The sequence below is a fragment of the Talaromyces marneffei genome, chromosome 2 (genome assembly GCF_009556855.1).
Source record: "Talaromyces marneffei chromosome 2, complete sequence".
NCBI classification, from domain to species: domain Eukaryota; kingdom Fungi; phylum Ascomycota; class Eurotiomycetes; order Eurotiales; family Trichocomaceae; genus Talaromyces; species Talaromyces marneffei.
The window spans coordinates 1,343,879-1,366,283 of NC_072349.1; the positions used below are offsets into that span (position 1 = coordinate 1,343,879).

The window sequence follows — 22,405 nt, forward strand, 5'->3', positions numbered from 1 at the left end:
TTATATTATTAACGATGTACGGCCGGAGATGCTCTTATCCGACGGCAAGCGGCGGCTATCAACGGCTAGTTGGGATCCCCACAATCGAAATCTCCTCTCCGTGAGTCAAACTGAGCTGGATCCTGTATTCTTGCACAATAGAGTGTATATTGTCTTTTAAATTAATCGTACATGTTTTTGACTTGTTCCAGTTCAACCGCAATCATGTCGACGATATCCGGAGAAATAAGCGACTCCCAACTCGAAGAAATCTACCAATTCGCAATCGATCTCGGGAAAAAAGCCGGCGCGAAGTTGATGGACGGTATACATGCAAGAATTGGAGGCACTATATCAGAAATCTCGTCGAATGTTGCAAGCAATGCGAACATGACAAGTAACTTGGCGTTTGAAGAAAAGGACAATGCGGTCGATATTGTTACGCAAGTTGATGAGGGTTAGTTATCATACCCTCCAATTGTTTTCTGCTTTGATCCTTTGTCTCATAAAGAGAGGGAAATGCAGGCTGGGGCATAGTTTACTGAAATTATACAGATGGTAGGACCTCCAAACTTTTTGGCTCTATCACCCTGTGCGGGCTGTCTAATGCTTTCTAGTGGAACGATTCATCCATGAGGCTATCTCGACCAGATATCCCTCTCATAAGTATGTGACAATCCCAAGCAGGTCAAATGAAACACAGGAACTGATTTTGATATTATCCTCTAAAAGATTCATCGGCGAAGAGACTTATGCAAAGACATCGTCCTCCGCCCGCGAATACCTCATAACCTCCGAGCCCACGTGGTGTGTCGACCCTCTCGACGGCACAGTCAACTATACGCATATGTTCCCCATGTTCTGCGTGAGCATCGCTTTTATCGTCGGTGGAAAACCCGTTATTGGCGTGATATATGCTCCAATGCTGAACCAACTGTTCTCATCGTGTCTTGGCCATGGTGCCTGGCTCAATGAAACAACCCGTCTACCCTTGATCAAAAATGCGAAGGATAATGTTGCAAAGGATAATAAAGATAACTACGGCGTTCCGCCCATGCCTGAAAATGCTCCGAGTAGATGCATCTTCTCGTGCGAGTGGGGGAAAGATCGCCGAAACGTTTCCGGAGGCAACCTGCGAAAGAAGATTAGCAGTTTCATGAACATGGCAGCGGAGAAGGGTGGAGAGAATGCCGATGGGTTGAGGGGCATGGTACACGGTGTGAGGAGTTTGGGAAGCGCAACGTTAGATTTGGCATATACGGCTATGGGTTCATTGGATATCTGGTGGGAGGGTGGATGCTGGGAGTGGTTTGTCCTTCCTCCTCTTTGCTCGATTTCGTCCGCTAATCTATTTTCGTGATGCTTTCAGGGATGTTGCGGCCGGTGTTGCCATTCTATTAGAAGCCGGAGGGTTGGTAACTACGGCCAATCCGCCCGAAGATCCAGATACGGCGAAGATCGAAGATGTGAGGCTCGGTAGTCGGTTATATTTGGCTATCAGGTTAGTTTTCGCAGTTTGGTCGTCGTCTTATGAACTCCATTGTTAATATCTCAAAATTAAATAGACCCGCTGGACCTTCGGCAAGTGAAACAGGTCGACAGTCGCAGGAACGCACCGTACGTGAAGTATGGAAACGAGTCAAGCTTCTCGACTATAGCAGGCCAGGAGCATGAAAATCAAGACAACTGTTTTTATTCTACTGTATAGGTCCGTATTTATGGATGCACATATTATAATATAGACAATACTTATCGAATTGTTTGAGGGTTGACCCCGGGATACTGGAGAAATCCACCCCCACATGAACCCTAATCTCAACTCGCCACTGCTGAACTCAACTGATGTCATGACATTCATATTGATGAGCTATTATAGATAAATACGTTTTGGAGTTGTCATTTTCTGTTGGATTAGATTTCGTTCGGTATTGTCAATGAATTTGGTCAATTCATCCACACTGATTATTATGGTATTATCACGGCCCATACTGCTCTACTCACTCGTTTAAAAGGTTGCGCTATGGTGGTGAATATTAGGAGAACTGCTATGGCATTTAGAGAGTGTTTTTATTGTCTTATCAATGACAGAAATAGGTCTGTCATCAAACTTACATGTATCAGTATGTTAAGAGATCGCCTCCGAAGTCGATTAATATCAGTTGCTAGAGACGCAATAACAATCATCTGATACTATTCTCTCTGTACTTATTACCCTCTCTGTATCATTTGATGCAATCATACAATTGTCTAATTCTATTGCGTAATATTGATCCTACCAGATAGCCACGACGGTGATTCATTGGGGCAAAGTGGGTTGATAACTATAAAACAGTGAAGACGTCCCATGACTTAGATCTCTTTCAATCTCCTAAGTATACCTTGCAAGACAAACAAGAACTACCATATTTAAAAGATCGTTTACGGAATCTTTGACCAATGACAAACATCATGAAATCACTAAACAAACATCTCCCTCACTTCACCGGCTCCTCAGAACAAAAACAGTATCATCAAGGACTCCGCAGCACCTTGAATCAAGACGAGCCCAACATGGACAATAAGCAAAAAAAGCAAAAGCCTTTCTGGAGCATGCACAAACAGGGACAATCCCAGCAGACCCGCAAAACCAGCACTGGCTCCTTCTCTGATGACGATCTAGCTGCCCTACCGGTCGAAAAGCAGTTTGAGACTGATTACGATAAGACTGGTCATTTGGTGCCAGATACGGAACATTTTACGAGTGAGCAGGATATGGTTGGGGCTAGTAATGAGGAGTTTCATCATCCTACGATGTGAGGAAAACCTCAAAATGGGATTGTATGAATGTTGGTTTGTCTGCCAGATTGAATTTCTACCAAAGCAAATCAGTACGGACGTTATTGCCAATTAATATTTATTGAATCTTGAAGTTATACAACCATGCCATCGAATCACCTTGTGTCACAAAGAATTAATAATACGTAGTTCTGCTCTACCGTCCATCAACCCGTACCCTCAATAATTCCATGTCTCCCAGCAGGTATTGTTCCCAATCATCAAACGAACAGTCAATTTCAGTCCAATTTCTTGGAAATCCGCCCACGATGTAACCACTCCATGCTCGCAATCCCAAATTGTACAGTGCCAATGGCAAGTCGAAGCAGTCTAATCTTCAAAGACAGCGGTTGTGTCGACTCTTTGAGATCTTCTCCATACCTAAACCGCGTTGGATTTTCGTAAGTGCCTGTAAGTATCTTCTTTGCGACTGCCAATCCAGCACTGAAACCATCTTCATGGAACGCGTAACCCATCCAAGCACCCGCAAAGCTGATATTGTCTGCCTCATTGAGTAGATGCAGCTTGCGTGCTGCCTTGACACTTGCGGAGGATATGATAGGAAGGTAATAGGTCCGCTGGCACTGGATTGAATCGGGGCGCCGAAGAGGGTTCAAAGTAACCAAGACACGACCGGGACTGTTAGGTTGTCCGGGCCAAGGGATTGATTGCAATCGGTTCATGTCGTTGTGTACGCAGATTTGTCGTCTAGAGTAGTTTTCGCGCGACTGGTTGTCTTGCGTGCTTGGTATTACGCAATTCCAAGCCGCGTGAGCCGATTTAGAGGCCGGTAGGACCTGTCACAGATGTTAGAAGACAGATATAATATGATTTATGTGGCAAATTCTGCAGGGAGAATGTGGATTGTGTTGCTTACTGTGGGATCAAGATGCAACACGATGTCATTTTTGCTTGTACGAAAAGCACCAAGTATCTCTTTTTCAAGAGCAGTTGCCTGTTCTCCCAACAAATTCAGTGCTTGATTGGCATGTACAGCGAAGACCAAATGATCGAAGTTCTCAACAGAGCCGTCCATGAAGACAATAGACACTGAGTTATCGGGTTCACGTTGTACACGGCGGATTTTTGTTTCCAGGTGACAGTGGTGCTTCTCGGGCATAGTTTGTAAGAAGGCATCCACGTATGATTTTGAGCCATTCTTTACAGTTCCCCATTTTAGGCTCTCCGTAACTGTATTCAGAAGTCGGTGGGTTGACCTAGGCGATGTCAGTCATTTTTACCTAATGATGTGTAGAATGACAAAGCTCACATGAAGTGAATTAGGGCTTCCGCAGGGTAATCCTCGAACACATCTGCGGTCGACATGCACCAGATAGCAGCGACATCAGCTATCAGGTAGTATCGCTTGAATTGCTCTGAATATCCGTGGCGATCCAAGTATTCCCCGATGGACTCTAGCTTCTCATTTTTGTCAGGTTCATCGAGTCGAGATTTGTTGGATTTTTCAGCAAATATATCTGTCGCAAAGAAGTTGAACCTAAGGATATCAAACATCAGCCGCCAGAACCATGGGCTACATAGTCGAGACCAGCTGCCAATAAAATTCCAGATAGATGTGCTGCCCCATGCCACGGGTCCATCTTCTTCCGAAACGCTGGTTGACATGTCTGTTGCTATCGTCGCGACATTCAACTCTTTCAGGAAGGTAGTGAGAGTTGCTATTGAAAGTATGAGCAATCAATTATCTTGAGGGAAGAGGAAAGATGTAAATTTACGATACATATCCTCCTGCATCACAATAAAGCCTGTGTCCACGGTGACCTTATTCCCATTCTTCTCAAATGTGAAAGAGTGTGCATGGCCGCCAATCTGTGTATCAGCTTCATATAGATGCACTTCATGATCCGTATGTCGTAGTCCCCAAGCGCATGCAATCCCAGATACCCCGCCACCGACTATGGCAATACGTGCCTGGGATTTCTGTTGAAACTCAAACATTATCTTGGATATAATAAGGACGCTACCTCGCGTCTTTTAGCGGCGTCTTGTGAGGCGAAATCAACAAAGAGAAAGTCTAGAAATGAGGATAGAAATGAGGAAAGCTGAGGACAGGAACGAGCGAAAAAAAAGACGATGAGAGAGTGAGGAGGGACACAAGGAGAGGCACGAGGAGAGGCGCGAGGAGGCACGAGGAGAGGCGCGAGGAGGCACGAGGAGAGTTATCAGGTATTGAGAGCTTCATCTTATATAGTCTAGGAGCCAAACATTGTACGTTTGTCAGCAATTTTGATACTTAGTTACGGAACTAGCAAGTAAGCTTCTCACCTTGTGCCCCATCATGATACTTAGTTGATATCCATCCAATGACAAAGACCTTGAAGATTAAACAATAAACTGAAACAAAGGACTTCTCCAAGACTATACCAACTGTTTACATGCATTTACCGGCTTGTACCGTTTCATAAGTGTTTGAGCTCAGTGATCCATATACCACATCTTTCAACTTCAAAGAGTGCATCATTCACTGTTTCATATACTAGGAATAGCATCAATTCTTTGTGGGATAAGGCCATACAAATGCCTAGATACAGCCATACAAAGACCTCTACACAAGCATAAATATACCTACATCCCCTCCGTAGATATCCTAGAAATCAGTCATCATTAGTATTAGGGATCAACTATATTATTGATTGGACTTACGTTTCATAGGCTGTAGCAGATTAGCCTTACACTAATCCATACTTTGTGTTCTTGGACTGTGTTAAACTGATAATTAGGGTTGAACTGAGAAGCTTCATTCATTCCTAGTAGGAATACCTGGCAAGGTCGTTGTTCTGCAGCATCCAGATAATTGTATTGTGCCATCACAAGCGAGATGAGTTACACCCAGTGGGAATATAAATTAAACAAGACATATGAGGATATCTTTTCTCCTATTATACATTCATAAAATTATATACATACTAGCTAGCAAGTCTTATAATAAACATCTTCAATTACAAAAGCCACCAATCCAGCTTCAGCTGCCACGCACACCTCCTCACAACCACCAACAAGATTGAAAATTTTAAAATACGCCTGGCTACCAATTAGAATCACCCACTGGACCATCTGTGTGACAGTGGTCAAAACCATGGATTGAGCTATCTAGGTGCACCGAGTCTACAGGCAATATCAAACATGGAGAAGAAAAGGAAAGAAGAAAAAGAAGCTATCCGCCTAGCAAAGGATATTTATGCCTTCCCTTGTGTGAGGGCCTTTCCCAACTAGGCACCGCTCAAGGAGCAATCCCAATATGGCACTGTCAGGGTTCGAAGCCCTATCGACGGGAATACCCTCCTCAGTCCTACCAGCTCTGCCAAGAGTCTCCGCCACGGCGCCTTGGTGATAGCTTACCGTACGGCTGTCACAATCTGTAGGTAAGTTGTCTGTTTGCTGATTTATGCTGAGAATAAACCATAGCATAACAATGTACTATACCTGCTTGGGCTGTCTACAAAATTAAAAGCATAACCTCAATCACAGCATTGGTTGGGTCAATTCTCTGAGGTTCACCGGGGATGGGAACCGGTGCAGGGTCAGCAGTCGCTGGACTTGTAACAAGATTCATACTAAGAACCAGAAGATCAACATGTCAACAAGTCTGGTTGTAGTACAGAAGGATGTTGATATGTGTGAAGAAGAAAACTAGATCTCATTAGCAACACTCATGACCACAGGAATAATAGATTGGAGGGTGAATGCTATATTATTACAAGACGTATTTGTAACGGCGCCAATCTCATACATTCGAATATTTAATTCTCCTACATACCGAGGTGAGTCTTAACAGAGAATATTGAGCGTTGACAGGAAAGATAAAGAGATATCCCATATCCGCCTTGTAGAGGTCATTTTATATTATTCTTTGTGTGAGCCCATTGACCAGCCATATCGGGTACCGCGCAGGTTATTCCCAGATACGGCCACCGCTAGGGGGGTCTACGAATCCTAGCTCCGTTGCTGTCTCCAGCCGTATCCCACTGTCACATATTTCTCCATATGATTGTAAGATGACTCAAAACATGAATGATCGACATAGGCTTTGTGTATCAAATACAGATTTACAAATCCTATACTGTTAGTTATACGTCATCAGGAATGATAGACATGAAAAGTTCAACAATTCTGAACTAGGGCAAGACTGTTCCGAGCCCTAAGGGCCTCGAGAAATAATATCTAGTAAACAAAAAGCAAATCTAACCACCGATAGTAATATAATATATATGTGTGTGTATCTATGTCCTCACATAAAATGAATTTATTCTTTTGTAGTCGTTGAAGTCATCAACCTCCACCAACAATGCTCAGGATTCGCTCCCTCACAATGGTAGTCAAGTTGGCGAGCGAGTATTTTAGGATTAGCACAGGTCGGCAGTGGCAGTGTACGTACTGATCCAAGAAAGATCCCGAGTCAGTGGTAAGTTTTACCTGTCCACAGGGATCACCATGTGAAAAGAACTTGCCATCGATTTGTTTCTTTGTACTACCACAAGCCTGCCCAATGGATGAGTTTGACCCCTCGCCGCTAATTTTCAGAAGGAAAATTGCTCGGACAAGTGTCACACAAGGCCATACCAACCACAGTAAGACCGAAATTACCGACTTCGATATCATGAAAGTCCAAGCTTGTGTATCCGTAATGCCAGAGGTACGGTAATGCGAATCAGTTGCATGTTTCAACAGCTGGATGAACGCCTCTGGATTGGTAGCATCTGTACCAGCTGTCCGTCGCTCTTGGGTCTTGTGGAGGAAGGCTTCATGTAGGAACATATTGATGGAAGGACAAGTTAACGCGACGGCGTAAAACTTGGGTGTCAAGACGTACATGCTGTAGTAGGGTGACTTCTCGTCAGCGGCTGGTGTACTAAAATTTATCTTGATACTGGAATCGCTGAGATCACAAAGATGAATATGGAAGTTATCCGCGGATGCATTCATAATTTCTCGGAGATAGTCTATGAAGATCTCCCGGATGCATCTAATAGGCAATATTAGTTTCACTCGTAGCCTGCGTCAAAGGTGCCTATAGCTCTTGTATTAAGATACCAGGGGCGACAATAGAGCACGTACCGTTCAGCTGGAGTACTATGCCGGGGAAACACTTTCCCGTCAGGTTCAGGTCGGTCTCGAATCGTCAGTTTGTGTTTCTGAGATAGAAGGAATGCTTGAAAAAGTGTCCGTGGCTCTGTTAAAAGGTGACATTTAGCTAAAATAATATAGAGAAAGGAGCCAAGCAGAACTCACGAATAAGCGGACCAGTCAAGCACCACAACGCGAAAAAAGAGAATCCATACAGAGGGGAGATTTTCGACGGAACTAAAGGCTTTGATGTCGACCAAACACGAGCCACCAGTTTGGGGCGACGTTGTGAAGTCAGAAGCGTGATGGTGATATCAATAGTATCCACTTCATCAAGAGACTTGTCCGGAGGAAACGAATCTAATGTAGATATCGAGTAGAAACCACGCATTGAGTTGAAGGGAGACACATGGAACTCCTTTGACCAAGTCTGACGAAACTTTCGTCGTTGTTTCTTTGTTGTTTCACCGGATGTATCATGATCGTCGGCTGTAGGAACTACCCACACCTTTCTCTCAGAAAAATTGTTGTTGGCTTCGATGATCATCAAGTCAAGTCGGCCCTCGGCAGTATACAAGTACCAGAATGATGCTTGATCGGATTTGTATCCTAGGAATGTGACAAGCCATACTGTGGGGTATTTAGCCGGAATATATTGCTAAGAATATTTGGTTAGTAACGATGGACAGCAATGCCATTGTGTGTATGTGTAATCATAAAGAAAGGTATGTACCTTGGATTCAAGATACTGATCAAGCTTATGGCTCAACCCACGCTTATCATCCCCTCGATGGAGATGATCCGGGGAATCAACCTGAAGCCATCCTCGACGCCACCATAGTTTGGTTTTATTATCGATTGCCGCGAACCAGTTGGATTTGCAGTTCCTGATAGGAACTGCAATAATGAGAAAGGCATACAAGAATGAATGGACTTTAGGGAGTACTCGTGTATGAGATGTGCGCCCAGGGAACACAAGCGCCTCATTATAGTGTAGTTGGTCGTCCATGTGTTTGTGATCTCTAGGTAACATGTGTTTCTCGGGTATGTTTGACGATGATCTGGCCCAGAAGATCAGGATGATGAGACTGGTGCTCAAATATATACAGATATTGCAGCCGGAAACGCAGTCAAAATCTGTAACAAGCTTCATGGCGGCTCTTTTATTGACGACATGAATGAGCAGAAAGGCAAGCGACCACAAGGTAGTGAATTCTGAAGAATCCTTTCTTTTTATGTCGAAATTACAGGCTTGGAATTTGCCAATGTACTGGAAATGCCCTGGTTTTTTGCCACTGATTCTATGCAGGTATCTTTGTATTAGGTTGTTTACTCCTACCATTTTCAAATCATCTGACAGGAAAGAGAAACCGGGATCCTGAAACCAGATGTTTGAGAATTCTGGAACGGGAGATTGTCAAAAAAACTGGTCTGAATTTGAATGCAGTAGGGAGCCTCATTTGCTGCATTGTTGCAAGTCATATATGCTCATACCATAGTTGGTTATACAGTAGATTGTACTAAAGTATGGTTTAGAAGAGTTTCATCATCAATGCAATGATTTTATGGAGGCACCGGACAAATGTCATGCTGTGTGTCGCAAGTTTCAGATAGAGGCACTTCTACTTATCTATCATACAACGGGCCAAGACAATGGAATGGGTATGAAATCAAGGATCCCAATTATCTCCATAGAAGGAGGGCACCATAGCACCCGGCAAAGCGATACCCACACTAAACATAAGGTCCCGGATTAATCCTCCCACTCACTGAATGGACCAAAGCTCCAGAAATGTTACGACAACACTTCCTGTCACAACCAAGATTGTTGTTTCCCAGTCTTATCATTCTGTATTGGAGGCCAGTGACTTTTATGTCAGTGTAATGTCGGGTGTATGTGGGAGAATGGATCTCGCTACTTCATCCCACCAGACTCTTATTCAAAATCCCTATTCCTTAATACACAGAAATTTAGATCTGTGCGCAAATAGAATCAGGAAAATGTAGCTCAACCCATGATTAAGTATTGAACACGACCTGGGCAGATATGGGTGTAACAGTATATCGAACCACACTCGTATACCAGTAGGTAGTTATAGATAGGGTCATCGTTATCTCAAACCCTAATCAAAAGCCCTAAGACCTAACTTCATATCTCGAAACTCGGTGTCGGTATCCTCGATTGGCCAATATCCTTGAAGAAGTGCTGAGGAATATCTCATTCATAATCTTGAAAGCGTCCTAAAAACGAGTAAGACATTTCGTATTCTCCAAGTTGAATTGTGTCATTTAATGATCCGTTCGGTGATCCGGCGATTCGGTGACTAGGCAGCATCACCGTTAGCCAACAATGAAGTTGTATATAAAGGTAAGATGTTTTTCTTTATAAATTGGGGTCACACTGAACACTGGAAATTCGGGCTACGCTCTCTAGCACCCTCCAAAAAACGTTCCATTATCAACATTCAAGACACGAGATTTCCTAGTTTGTATCTGACACTGGACGCTTGAGATGGTTACTTTCAACATCGAGGTCATCTCAGACCCAATATGCTCGGTACATTTCCCATATTCATCAAAACAAAATCTTAAGCTGAAAAAAAGGTTAATATCCAAAAGTGGTGTTTCATCGCCCATCGCGCCCTCGAACGAACAATCCGCTTATACCGAACCACAATCCCCAACGGATCGGCCGACATCTTCAACGTAACCTATCTCCCTTACTACCTTCTCGATCCCACATTACCAAGCAGAGATAAAACGGATTTACAAGGAGTTATTACACCACGCAAACACCAGAATATAACCTATACACGCATCACGCAAATTGGGCGCAGTTATGGGATACTGTTTAATTTTTTGGATGGCAAGATTGGTGGTACGAGGGAGGTGCATCGCTTGATCCAACTTGCGCAGAGTCGGAAGAGTTCGGAGATTAGGGATCGGGTTTTAGACAATGTATCTGGAGCGTTTCATGAGAGGGCGATGGATATTACGGATCGTGGGATTTTGAGGTCAATTGCTATTGACGCAGGCGTTGATACAGTGGAGGCTGATGAATGGATGGATAAGGACAAGGATGTTGGTAGTAAAGAACTCCAGATTCAACTTGAAAGGGCTAGGGATTTGATCGGCACTAATAAGGGGGTGCCGGTTGTTATTGTACAGGGCAAGTATAGGTTTGATGGAGCACCGGATGTTTCTGAGCTGCTTGGGACTTTGGCGGGTATTAGGGATGGAAGATTGCCTGAAGAGAAAGATAAAATGCAAGAGCATACTAGCTGTAATGCTTGCTAAATTAGTCTTTTGCTTTTTATGCAATTCAGCCTTTGATCTAGAGGACGTCTAATCTATGATTATGATAATACATGCCTTATTGTTCTTCTCTTTTCTCCATTTCAAACGCTGCTTGCGCCATTAAAGCAGCTCCGACACCAGATCCATCCTTGGCAAGGCCTATACGCACTTTATTCTCGCCAGCTTGTCCGATTTCCTGGACCTCTTGAAGTGCCCCACGAATATCGGCCTCGAATGTTGGGTATAACTCAAATAGTGAGCCATCGGCACCGATATCAATAATCGACTTTTCCGGATCAGGCTCCACGGTCTTGGAAAAACGTGGGAGGATACTAGCCGATGGAGACTTTTGTCGAGACAAGTTCAAGCGGGCGAATAGTTTGATGATCCGGCGCAATAACGAATTCAGTTTGAGGCGAAGTCTTTGAACGCTAGAAATAGGTGTATTCGTAGTGGCTGAAGCTTCGCGTTCTGAAATCTGGGCGTCGGGATACTTCATCTGTGCTAAAGAGGATTCAAGTCGACCACTCTGTATTAGGATAGCTGCCAATGATGCTCCAGCTAGTCGTGCTGCTCGGCGTACAATAGCAGTAGAGAGCACTTGTATGGCTTGCACATCGCTTATCGTGACATTCTTTGCGGATAAATGGTTTTCGACAAGAGTAGAAGCTCGGGAACCACTACCTGCAATTGCAAGTTCGGATAAAAAAGAGCTATCAACCCCCTGTCTTTGGAGCAGTGTTGACTCTTTATTAACGCTCATCTCAAAGGCACCCCCTTGCACCAATTGCACAAGTACTAGCCGCAGGAGCTCACCCAAATACATTCCCGAGATCCTTTTTTCAAACATTTGGCTGCCAGGATCGGTCGATTCCGTATCAAGCTGGTCATCATAAAGAGTCCGCGGTAAAACTTCCATTTTGTCATCCAAACAGCCCCATTCAGTATTTATCACCATTATCTGGCCTGTGCCTCCCCTTGCCGTACCGAGTCGTTTTAAATTAGATATTTTCTCAACATATGCGGCATTCGTGCCCGTTCCGAATATCACCGCAGCCAGTGTGGAACTCTTCTGACCTGCGGTATACGATCTTGTCAAGAGCGTGCCAACACTATCATTGGCGAGCACCGTGACCAACACTGGCAATTCCAGTTTGTCGATAGCCTCTTGTAGCATCATACAAGGATCCTTTCCCACTGCCTCCGGAATATCCCAGCCTTTATCCCAGCGAATGAGTGTTCCGCTCGCGAGGGATGTTTGTTCGCAGGTGAAGCTGAATGTGAATCCTAATCTGTATGGTGTAGCGCGTTGATCGTGTATGCCATTGTGGCCTTTGGCATCAGAAGCTGAATTCTCGACGAGGAAATCTCCAATCTTTCCTGCAATAAAATCGAATAGAGGTTTATAGCTTTGGCACACCATGACCTCGGGTGGTACCCTGTGTCTGCTCTGGGTCACTGTAAAGGTAGAATCGCCATGCAAATTGACAAGACATATCCTGCAATTACTACCTCCTAGGTCAACCGCTAGAAAGGTACCCTTCTCCGCCCCTGTCGGCACGCTTGTCACGAAACTTGGGAGCTGCCATGCGCGGTTATTGACGAGGCCATCTCCTGGCAGTTCGTCAGCAATCCTTCACACAGCACCATTAGAGATTGACGAGTATCAGACTCACTCATTTGGCGAACGAAATGACCTGCCACACGCTGGACATCTTCAGGACCGAAGTTGAATTCATCAGCAATACGCTGGGCTTGCGCCAGTAAGCCGGTTTGGTGGTCATTGGTAACGGGTGACATTACCAACGATAGCGACAGTGATTAAGGTATTTCAGTTCCACGGCACATGGCGAGGTCGTCGAAGTGCTATATTCTTTGATTAAACATTGCGAGGCACCATGTCTTGAGTTCCTCTTCTAGACTAGAAAGAGTTACATTGTAGTAAATTTGTGCTAATGTCCAATTGTGAGAAAGATGAAGATACTCGGAATGCGCGGCCATAATTGCCGGTGATGGCCGGATATCACCGGAAGTCTAATCGCTCCGCATTCTCCCTAGAGAGTCGGAAACTCGGAGTGGCCGAGACTCCACTTTTTATTCGGACATCGTCCGAACATCTCCTGACTTTGCCGGGGAAGACCCCAGATGCAATTACACAAGAGCTTCACGACATTGAGCTCTGCGCGCGAAATGACAGACATGCCCACCAATAACAAGCGTTCTCGTGTTGAATACAGCGATGGACGTCACGTCCAGGAGGAGGAATATGGCTCAGAGCAGAGGGCTCGAAAGGCTTGCAGTCAGTCCTCCTTCCTTACCTCAGGGTCCAATGATGTGTTACTAGTACTAAGTAGACATGTTACAGTTAACTGCCGGCGGCAAAAGATGAAATGTCTCGTCGAAGACGATAGTAACGAGTGTCGTCGATGTCGCCGGTCCGGCATGCCTTGTATTTTTGTGCCTCGTGCAAATGCTGCAACATTACCAGAGTTTAAGAATGGCTCTAGAGAAGGTGGTTTCAAGACAGATGTTCTACGTAGGCTGCAAATTATTGAGGATACCTTGGGTCTGTCTGAAGGATCAAACGGGAACTTGGAATCTATAGATGGCGGCAATGATGAAGGATTCGATGACGAGGAAGAAACATCGGACGAGTTCAACAGCTTAAGTGCACTGTGGGATGCTGTAGTGGTTCTCCAGAGTGCTCCTTGCTCAGTACCGCGCGCAATATGGCGAAGGCACACCATTAGAGACCTTTGGCTCTCGTGGGTTTCAACAAAAAGTTTTACATCCGAGGAACTCAAGCTAATCGTAACTACAGGTTTCATGATCGAATGCCAGGCCTTCATTTTATGCCCCGCAGGCAAACATTCTCTGCGCCACAGCCTATCCTTCTAGCATCGATTTTATATTGCTCGAGTATGCGCGGCCCTCCAGATATGGCAGACCTAGCGCCGCACTATTTCGCCATCCTATGCAACGCAATCGCCCAACTATGCATCCCCAGCAGTCAAATCGGTCAGACACCAGTAGACAGTGAGGAATGGGCGTTTCAGACCGTACTCGGCATTGTCATTGCCGGGCTGCTCACAGAAGCGACCGTTCGCGAGACTGGTATATGGATATCAATAGCATACAGGCTGATCCTTGAGCATTGTCCCGCACATATTGACGAGACCTCACGAGAATGGCGCAAGCTTTTCAGCGGGGTACAAATCATCGACCTTGAGCATGCCTCCCTACATCTCTCCTGCCCCGTTATACCCATTGAATCACCACTTCCAGGTCTTCGAACTTCGCCTCGCGACCAACTCTACCGACTATCTCGAATGATGCGTACCGGACTGACACATTTCACTGGGCGCGGATTACCGACAATTTGGTCTTGTTTCACTACAGACCAACCGCCAGCAACAGTGACTTTGAGTAATAACTTTACCGCCGTGGATGCAGCTGTTATCAGAGATTGGGCCAGACAACTAGACGAATGGCTAGTTGATTTTAGTCAGGGTCTCGAAGGCTCTGATCAGGATTTGAAGCTGGTTTTTCGTCAATACGTCCTCCATCGACTGGTAGTTCTATCTATATATCACCCGGGTAGGGGTTGTGACCTGTGGAGTATTACGCCAAAAGAGCAATATGAATTGCTTCTCTCGGCCCGCGCGACGCTCAAGCTTCACTTGCATGATGACTCGATCTGGTCTAATTGGGACTTGATTATGATCACTTGGGCAGCGCTCATCGTTGTCCAGGGTATTGAAGGAGGGGCCGGTGATCCTGATGGTAAGGTTTACACTTTTCCACTTTCTAGTTCAAAAGTCGAAAGCAAAAACAAACTAATAATATTCCGGTCTATAGATCTCACAAACATCAGAGTACATCTTGAAATGCTAAAAAGAATGAACAAAACCAAACCCAGCCTTTGCGACAAACTCATAAATCGTTTAGAACTCAGCCTCACTAACGTTCACACACCTGCTTCGGCAGATTTCCGTCAACAACAGCAAAATAGTTATGATGACCTCACAATGAGCGCACCGATGGACCTGTCATGGCAAATCTTTGACCGGTCTAGCCTTCAGCAGATGATGTACACTGACTGGCCGGCACCTAATGTCAATGAAGAACCGAATTTAGGATAATGCGAATGGGATGGTAGCTGATCTGTGGACGAAGAATTTCTGTTCTCCGATGCGAGATGACATGCTGTCTGGAGTCAGGTCGCCCTCCAGTGGGACTTTTGATATATTAGTGTCGAGAGTGAGTTCGACGCGTTTCTTGGGGGGTTCGTCGTCTAGACCTTGTTGCAGGATGGTTCGCTCGACACTCGTGAAATACTATGCAAATCGAGATCAGTTACTTGATTCCTTATCAGGATAAGAAGAAAGAGTCCGTCTTACCTTCACCGTCTTGACTTTGAGTTCCATAGTCGCATCCTCATCCACAACCACCATACTGCAGGGGTGAAGCTGCAGACACGACAACGTACATAGATGGCTAACACCTCCTTCAATTGCTTGTTGGATAGCAGGCGCCTTTGCGGTTCCCGACGCAATGATGACCACCTCCTTCGCATCCATGATTGTCTGCACACCCACCGTGAGAGCCATCCGCGGCACCAGACTCAAATCATTATTGAAAAAGCGCGCGTTGGCGACAATGGTCTCATGAGCTAGAGATTTGATTCTTGTGCGACTAGCCAGACTCGAACCAGGCTCATTGAATGCAATATGTCCATCGCTACCGACTCCGCCAAGGAACAGCTCAATTCCACCAAGAGCCTTGATCTTCGCTTCGTATGAAAGACACTCTTCACGCAAATCCGGCGCGTTCCCGTTCAGTAAATTGACATTCTTCGAGTCGATATCAACATGACTAAAGAAATTCGCAAACATGAACGAGTGATACGATTCCGGATGTTCGCGCGGCAAACCCACGTACTCATCCATGTTGAACGTCACCACATTGCGAAACGAGATTTTGCCTTGGCTGTATGCTTCGATGAGGGCCTTATATATGCCTAGTGGACTGCTACCTGTAGGTAGTCCGAGGACGAAAGGTCGTTCTGCTGTGGGCGCAAAGGCATTGATTCGTTCTGTTGCGGTCAGCCTCAGACTATGTTGATGATGTTGTGGTTTTTCAAAACACGCAGAAGGTCTTACTAATTATATAATCAGCAATGTATTGTGCTGTTTGGTCTTGTGTTTCTCGAATGATCAGGCGCATGTTGTCGGTAGCAGTAGGTTCACGATAACGGCCAATATGTAATAAAGCTGAGTCGCTATTTCTTGCTCGTCTTTCTAAAAACAAAACTTGGATATTTTGTTTTGTTTGTAAGTTATGATATTTGAAGTGAAAATGAAGATGTGATTTTCTTTGAATCCAAGTCTATATTTGTTTTTCTCAGTTTCCACAACGGAAATTACCAAATCATTACGATTCTTTCTTCAGTCCAGCCATGTCAACTAAATCAGGCGAATTCTCAAGAAGCAACGTCAGCCAATGACTTTTACATTTCTTGAAGCCGAGACTGCTGACAGGGCTGATCTCACAAGGATCCAGACCGGTAGGGTCCGGACGAACCGGCAAACCCGGCATTTGTTGCTCAGCCCTAAGTTATCAGTCGAGGACACCGGAGAAACAGGGCCGTCCCCATAGTGTCTAACTTAGCATGTGGAAGATCTGAATTATGTTACCTGTCGCGTGGCCTCCCCACATCTGGAGGGGGAGGCCACGCGACAGGTGATGCCTTAGTATGTGTTGAATGAAATCATCCCGGAACTTGGCTTGTGGAGTTGGTACAGTTGCTGTGGATCGAACGAGGCTCGTTTTAGGTCATGCCAACACTCTCTTGGTCCCTGCATTAGTGACGATTTCATAGATTCGTCTCGGTTAATTTTGCAAGTCTTTGATTATGAGGGCTATTTCTACCTAGTTGTAATAAGACCTTGACGTCTTCTCGCTGATGATTATCGATGGGCTCAAAATAGCTCGATTTTTTGCACACTGGTCGAATGTAGAATGTCATCACTGTACTTGTAACAGGAAATTCAGGTTTCTGTTTTAAATGCATAGTGTTATTTTCGAGTATTGTCTGCAGCTGTGCAGCACATAAAAAGGTATTCTAGCTATGAGGCTATCCTCAGTATGAGAATCATCTTAATACATCCTCCCCTATGAATGCCACGTCTATTCTTCCTTAGCACGAGCGATTTTGTCCTTGTACTTCTTACTACCCAAGAACCACCACACCAAAATCAAGATAGGCAGCCCTCCAACAACGACACATGTGTAGTTCATGCTCTGCACTGTGACAGGCATGCTGTAAGGGAAGCTGAAGAAGACAATTGCAAACAGTAGCCAAGCCACGGTTACGCCATTGATGAGCCAGCCCCATTTTCCCATGTGGAATACACCCTTGTGCATTCCTGTCCTGCCCATGATCATGTTCGTTGCAATGGGAATCAAGTAGGCGACATTGTTGATAGTAACGGCAGCACCAAGCATGCTGTTGAAAGCGGTGCTACTACCGAGGTAGAGGCAGCCCAAAACTGCATTGGCAGCAGCAACCAACAGTTGCGCATTGAATGGAATTCCAAAACGCTTGCTCACTTTTGCCCAGATATCAGAGAAAGGCATAGCACCATCACGAGCAAAGGCCCAGAGGACTCGTGATGTAGAGAGCTGGGATGAAATAACACAAGGGCCGAGTGCGACGAATAGGATAAATGTCAAGCCAAACGCGCCACCGGCTGATTGTGTTGCCTGATAGAACAATTCGGCGAGAGGCAGACCGGTATTGGTGGTAGATAGAGCAGCGAAGTCTTGAACGCTGAACATTAGGGCAATGAGATAGGTCAAACCAGTCAGGAATGCGATTGTTAGGGTAATGGCAATTGCAAGTGGGGCATTACGCGAGGGCTAAATTTGTATTAGTACACATCTCACGTAGAATGGGAAGGGGACCAGCACGTACATTAGGCATCTCCTCGGTAATATGCGTAACACCATCAAGTCCACCAAGACTATACAAAGGGTTGACCAAGCCGGTAATGAAACAAATAACATTGCTGTTCCAGCCGGTATTGTTGATCCAAGTTCTGAAAACGAATTCGGTACTCTGGTGTGTGGGGGCGCATGCCACCACTGTGATCAATACAACCAACCAGCCAATCTGTAGGTAGAATAGAGAGAACTTGTTGAGGGCTGGAATAACTTTGTTGCCGAAAAGAACAACGGCAGCTGTCAACAAGTTAAGTATCTGATAGATAACAAAAGTCTGCCATGTCTGAAGAACTAGGTCAGGGTGATAGAGAGCGTAAAGCGCTTGGACTATTAATTTGTCAGTCAGAAGATCTTTTTCGAGTAACTCGGACTACCCATGTCACGTACCGACGTCCGCAAAGATCAAGTTTGTTGAGGCGGTAGTAAATATCCCTATAGCAGAATATGAGCATGAATTTTGACAATCTTCAGAATGTGCTTATGGTTATCACTTACAACCACAAACAGTCAGCCAACCCGTAACAAAACTTAGAAAAGCACTATATTTCTTTGGAGCAATAGCGGCAATCCAATGGTACATGCCACCCTCGGTCGGATAACTAGACACAAACTCGGCCAGAGAGGCTCCAAGAAAGCTTTGCAGAATCGTCACGAGAATGAAGCCGTAGATAATAGCACTTGGTCCACCGGCATTGATTTCGGTGACGATGCTCAATCCAAGGCCGGTCCAGGAGATGGTAGTCGTAGAAGCGAGGCCGATTAGGGACAAGATGCTGAAATGACGTTTGAGTTCTTGGGTATGGCCTTCCAGAGTCGATCAGCACGCGACTACTTCCCATTTGATATTTTGGGCGAAGCTATAGCAAACATACCCATTTGAGCCAGTCGTAGCTCGTCAGCGTTCATGTCAGGCTCACCCTTGGCCTGGACCATGGGGTCTTTGGTAGTATACTCCGCCATGACTAATGATATTCCGTATAAGGACCTCTGCAGTGTCGTAACAGAAACAAGAGATCTGATTGAGGGGATGAGCCATGTTTTATGAAGCTAATTCTCCAGACGGTACTAAAAGGAAGGAACGTGCTCTCGGCCCCAAAAGGGAAGGTGCATGCCGCTCCTCCTTATCGATAGCTTATCGACCCACCCGATAAGCACCGGACCGGGTTCACCGGATTTAGCCGAATATTAGCCGAGCTATTTTCTTTGCCTCAAAATAATTTTGAGTAACCCTATAACCCACATTTCCTCTTGCGTGCAAGCGGTGCTCCAACGCGGCGGAACAGAAAAACAAATTCGGATAACATGCCGAGTATGTGGATCTTATCTCGAACCAGAAGAGATGGTTGGCGTACAGAGGCGGGGTTGGAAAATGCTGTCTATCGACGATGTTGATACGAGCGAGGGTGCACATGAGCAATATAAGTGCAAGATGGACATGTGTCTGTCCTTTGTGCAAGAATCTCTCTTTGATGTCACACAGCAAAAATCAACCCCTTAAGACATGTTACCTAATATCAATTGGATCTTGGGCCTCGGCCTCTTGAGCGCCGATGTTGTGCGCTCAGTTCAGTTGACCCAGGATGCACGTTCTCTATTCGATCAATCCATGTCCTTCCAGGACCAGATTTACGACCCCGAGGTGTCATATCTGCGCAACTTCTATTACCCTCTTGCCGCCGGTCCTCATGAAACCCGGTCAACCGTGTGGTATTCCATAGGGCTCCTGCAGCGGAATCGCGGAAACGACGTGAAGGAGGCTATAAAAATTATTGAGAACGTCATTGGTGACCAAGAGAAGAATGAAACGGTACAGTGGTACGGTGATTATACCGTGTATCCTGAGCAGCCAACTGTCGGAAGTCCTGCGTATGCTCCAAATGTATAATATTCCAGTCCGTTTCCGAGATTATCACATTCTGATTATATGAAATACAGATCTACAATTCCTGGGACCCCAACTGGAGAGGTTTTATTGGCACGGCATTGATCATTATCTACGAGGAGTTCGGAAAATTATTGCCAACCAATGTCCAAACCCTGATCCTCGAAAGCCTTCAAAACAATACCATCGGCGACACCTACCGTGTTGGTGGTGTCGATCATGACAATTTGTATCCAGCCTACTCAAATGCCTGGATAATGAGAACCGTGGCCAGCTCCTGGACAGGACTGAAACTGAACGATTCGAATATGACTATTTCGGGAGACAAATGGGCACAGGAGTTCCTGGATCTTTTCAATCTCAATAACACTCTGTCCGAGTTCAATGGTCCAACATATGCCGGTGTGTCACTTTATGCCCTTACGATCGCAGCGAAATACCTGTCATCTACGGAATCTGTTATTGGCCAAAACGCCAAACGCGTAATTCAGGATATTTGGGAATACGAATCCTTGCTCTGGAACCCCAATATGCGCAACTTTGCCGGTCCCTGGGACCGCTCTTACGGCTACGACATGAACAACTATGTAGCCATCATGTCAGAATGGATCTGGGCAATAATTGGCAAGGAACATGTCTGGCACTACAGCTCCCCGATTTCCACAATGACGCATTCCGACGATTTCCAATTGGCGCCTGTCATCGCCGTGCTCTCTAAATTCCACAAGAGCCTTATCTCGGATAGTGTCATTTCACGATTCAAGTCCTTCGCTGGAGAGCATACTTATTCCGGACATACATACGCTCCTCCAGCGGACTACGAGCCTCGCAACATTACGACTTGGGTATCCGCAAACTTGACAATTGGCACAGACTCATTCAATCAGAGTGTCGTCGGTGGTTATTCAGAGGACTCAAGGTCTTTCAGCCCTTCGGTCGTTCAATGGATCCGTCCAGGCGGATCAATTGGATATTTCAATTTGTATCCTACTGAAACTGCATTGAAGGCAGAAGTAACTCCGTACGCGCTGAATTTGACGTATCCTCTTGGCGACGCGAAGAGCAGCTTTACTTTTGTTCTTGCGTCAAATCCGTTGGGGTCGAAGAGAGATATTACTGGACTACAAGATGTCAATGGTTTGAAGATTGAGGTTGTGGGCGGTACTGTTGATCCAGTGCCTGAGATATCGTTCTGTGGTTTGGTGGGCGGAACTTGCAATATTATCCAGTAAGTCGATGTGCATCTGTATTTGATTACCAAGTTGGTGCCACTGCTAACTCTTTTGGTTTATTAGTGGATTTGAATTTTGGAATTTGACATTCACCATGCCAGCGAATAGCTCCGACGTTCCTAGCGTTCAGTTCAAGTTTGCGCTTGAATGAAGACTTGACAGACCATAAGAGGGAACATTGTATAGGCCCATCATGGTTGTGATGTGGCATATTTGATTACTTGTATCTATATCAATAAATTTTTCACGGACATTAAGCTGTCTGTCAGCTTTATCAACCTGGGTTCCTTAGTATTACAATCCATATTCTTTCAGCATGACTCTGTAGACATAAATGAAGTTCAAACACAGAAACGAAACATGCCGACCATTACCGGCTCAATCAAAACATCTTATCCCACACGCTATCGGCCCGATCAAGCTCATCGGCTTCCTTGCGCAACACATCCACTCTGAACTTTCGGAATGCAGTTTCTATCCTTTTCCTCATTTCAGGATCTTTGGTAATGCTGCGGTTGGCGCTGGCTGAGCCTCCAAGTAAACCTGCAAGAGTAATTTAATTAATTATTTCCTCCTTGAGAAAGAGATTAAAAGGACATACCAAGCTCTCCGCCGAGGAACAGTCCACCGGCCGAAGCGAAGAAATAAGTCGCAAAGTCTCCCCAGGCAGATGGTGTCAGCAACGGCGTAATATCAGGAATGCTCTCTGTTTAGCTCATAATCAGTACAATTCCCAACCTCTAACACACAGAAAGGAATACATACCTGTCCGTCCGTCTGCAAACACAACACTAACAGGCTTCTGCTGCGCCTTGAACGCCTCAAACATCGTCTTTCGCGCACTCCTGAGTCGAAACGCAACGTAGAATCCAAATCCAATTCCGACTGCAGACCCAATCAGAGTCCAGGTTGAGATTCGTGCGGCGGCGGCTTTGAGGGTGTCGCGGTCTGATTCTTGCAGGTCGTTTTGGAGGTGTTGGTCAGCGAGCTTTGCGAGTTCGTCACGGCGTTGTTTGCGGAGGGCAGCGAAGGAGTTGGACATTTTTTTTGGTACAGAATTAAGTAACTATTGTATCTTAAATGAGATTGCGAGATGTACTTGAGCCAACAG

General features: G+C 45.3%; 11 protein-coding genes across 11 annotated transcripts; 5 read left to right on the forward strand and 6 right to left on the reverse strand.

Annotated features, from left to right (window-relative positions):
* Positions 1–204: 204 nt before the first annotated feature.
* On the forward strand, positions 205–1,653 carry EYB26_002843 (uncharacterized protein; the record flags this gene model as incomplete). Its single annotated transcript, XM_054262148.1, has 5 exons — positions 205–436; positions 597–645; positions 712–1,287; positions 1,349–1,480; positions 1,545–1,653. 5 exons carry the CDS (start codon positions 205–207, stop codon positions 1,651–1,653), a joined length of 1,098 nt encoding a protein of 365 aa, XP_054118123.1.
* Positions 1,654–2,427: 774 nt separating this feature from the next.
* On the forward strand, positions 2,428–2,775 carry EYB26_002844 (uncharacterized protein; the record flags this gene model as incomplete). Its single annotated transcript, XM_054262149.1, has 1 exon — positions 2,428–2,775. The coding sequence occupies one exon, from the start codon at positions 2,428–2,430 to the stop codon at positions 2,773–2,775; it is 348 nt and encodes a 115-aa protein (XP_054118124.1).
* A 257-nt stretch (positions 2,776–3,032) lies between these two features.
* Positions 3,033–4,752, reverse strand: EYB26_002845 (uncharacterized protein; the record flags this gene model as incomplete). Its single annotated transcript, XM_054262150.1, has 4 exons — positions 3,033–3,590; positions 3,671–4,010; positions 4,064–4,472; positions 4,530–4,752. The coding sequence occupies 4 exons, from the start codon at positions 4,750–4,752 to the stop codon at positions 3,033–3,035; spliced, it is 1,530 nt and encodes a 509-aa protein (XP_054118125.1).
* Positions 4,753–7,083: 2,331 nt separating this feature from the next.
* Positions 7,084–9,031, reverse strand: EYB26_002846 (uncharacterized protein; the record flags this gene model as incomplete). Its single annotated transcript, XM_054262151.1, has 4 exons — positions 7,084–7,777; positions 7,870–7,984; positions 8,044–8,536; positions 8,612–9,031. 4 exons carry the CDS (start codon positions 9,029–9,031, stop codon positions 7,084–7,086), a joined length of 1,722 nt encoding a protein of 573 aa, XP_054118126.1.
* Positions 9,032–10,390: 1,359 nt separating this feature from the next.
* Positions 10,391–11,175, forward strand: EYB26_002847 (uncharacterized protein; the record flags this gene model as incomplete). The annotated part of the gene is made up of 2 exons (XM_054262152.1): positions 10,391–10,435; positions 10,498–11,175. 2 exons carry the CDS (start codon positions 10,391–10,393, stop codon positions 11,173–11,175), a joined length of 723 nt encoding a protein of 240 aa, XP_054118127.1.
* A 76-nt stretch (positions 11,176–11,251) lies between these two features.
* EYB26_002848 (uncharacterized protein) lies at positions 11,252–12,975 on the reverse strand (the record flags this gene model as incomplete). The annotated part of the gene is made up of 2 exons (XM_054262153.1): positions 11,252–12,789; positions 12,852–12,975. The coding sequence occupies 2 exons, from the start codon at positions 12,973–12,975 to the stop codon at positions 11,252–11,254; spliced, it is 1,662 nt and encodes a 553-aa protein (XP_054118128.1).
* Positions 12,976–13,320: 345 nt separating this feature from the next.
* Positions 13,321–15,207, forward strand: EYB26_002849 (uncharacterized protein; the record flags this gene model as incomplete). Its single annotated transcript, XM_054262154.1, has 5 exons — positions 13,321–13,474; positions 13,541–13,940; positions 13,997–14,958; positions 15,034–15,050; positions 15,124–15,207. The coding sequence occupies 5 exons, from the start codon at positions 13,321–13,323 to the stop codon at positions 15,205–15,207; spliced, it is 1,617 nt and encodes a 538-aa protein (XP_054118129.1).
* Positions 15,208–15,308: 101 nt separating this feature from the next.
* EYB26_002850 (uncharacterized protein) lies at positions 15,309–16,401 on the reverse strand (the record flags this gene model as incomplete). The annotated part of the gene is made up of 3 exons (XM_054262155.1): positions 15,309–15,512; positions 15,576–16,270; positions 16,338–16,401. The coding sequence occupies 3 exons, from the start codon at positions 16,399–16,401 to the stop codon at positions 15,309–15,311; spliced, it is 963 nt and encodes a 320-aa protein (XP_054118130.1).
* Positions 16,402–17,364: 963 nt separating this feature from the next.
* Positions 17,365–19,140, reverse strand: EYB26_002851 (uncharacterized protein; the record flags this gene model as incomplete). The annotated part of the gene is made up of 5 exons (XM_054262156.1): positions 17,365–18,096; positions 18,152–18,507; positions 18,568–18,612; positions 18,676–18,984; positions 19,053–19,140. 5 exons carry the CDS (start codon positions 19,138–19,140, stop codon positions 17,365–17,367), a joined length of 1,530 nt encoding a protein of 509 aa, XP_054118131.1.
* A 541-nt stretch (positions 19,141–19,681) lies between these two features.
* On the forward strand, positions 19,682–21,445 carry EYB26_002852 (uncharacterized protein; the record flags this gene model as incomplete). Its single annotated transcript, XM_054262157.1, has 3 exons — positions 19,682–20,059; positions 20,116–21,290; positions 21,358–21,445. 3 exons carry the CDS (start codon positions 19,682–19,684, stop codon positions 21,443–21,445), a joined length of 1,641 nt encoding a protein of 546 aa, XP_054118132.1.
* Positions 21,446–21,676: 231 nt separating this feature from the next.
* EYB26_002853 (uncharacterized protein) lies at positions 21,677–22,336 on the reverse strand (the record flags this gene model as incomplete). The annotated part of the gene is made up of 3 exons (XM_054262158.1): positions 21,677–21,837; positions 21,896–22,000; positions 22,060–22,336. The coding sequence occupies 3 exons, from the start codon at positions 22,334–22,336 to the stop codon at positions 21,677–21,679; spliced, it is 543 nt and encodes a 180-aa protein (XP_054118133.1).
* Between the last annotated feature and the right edge of the window lie 69 nt (positions 22,337–22,405).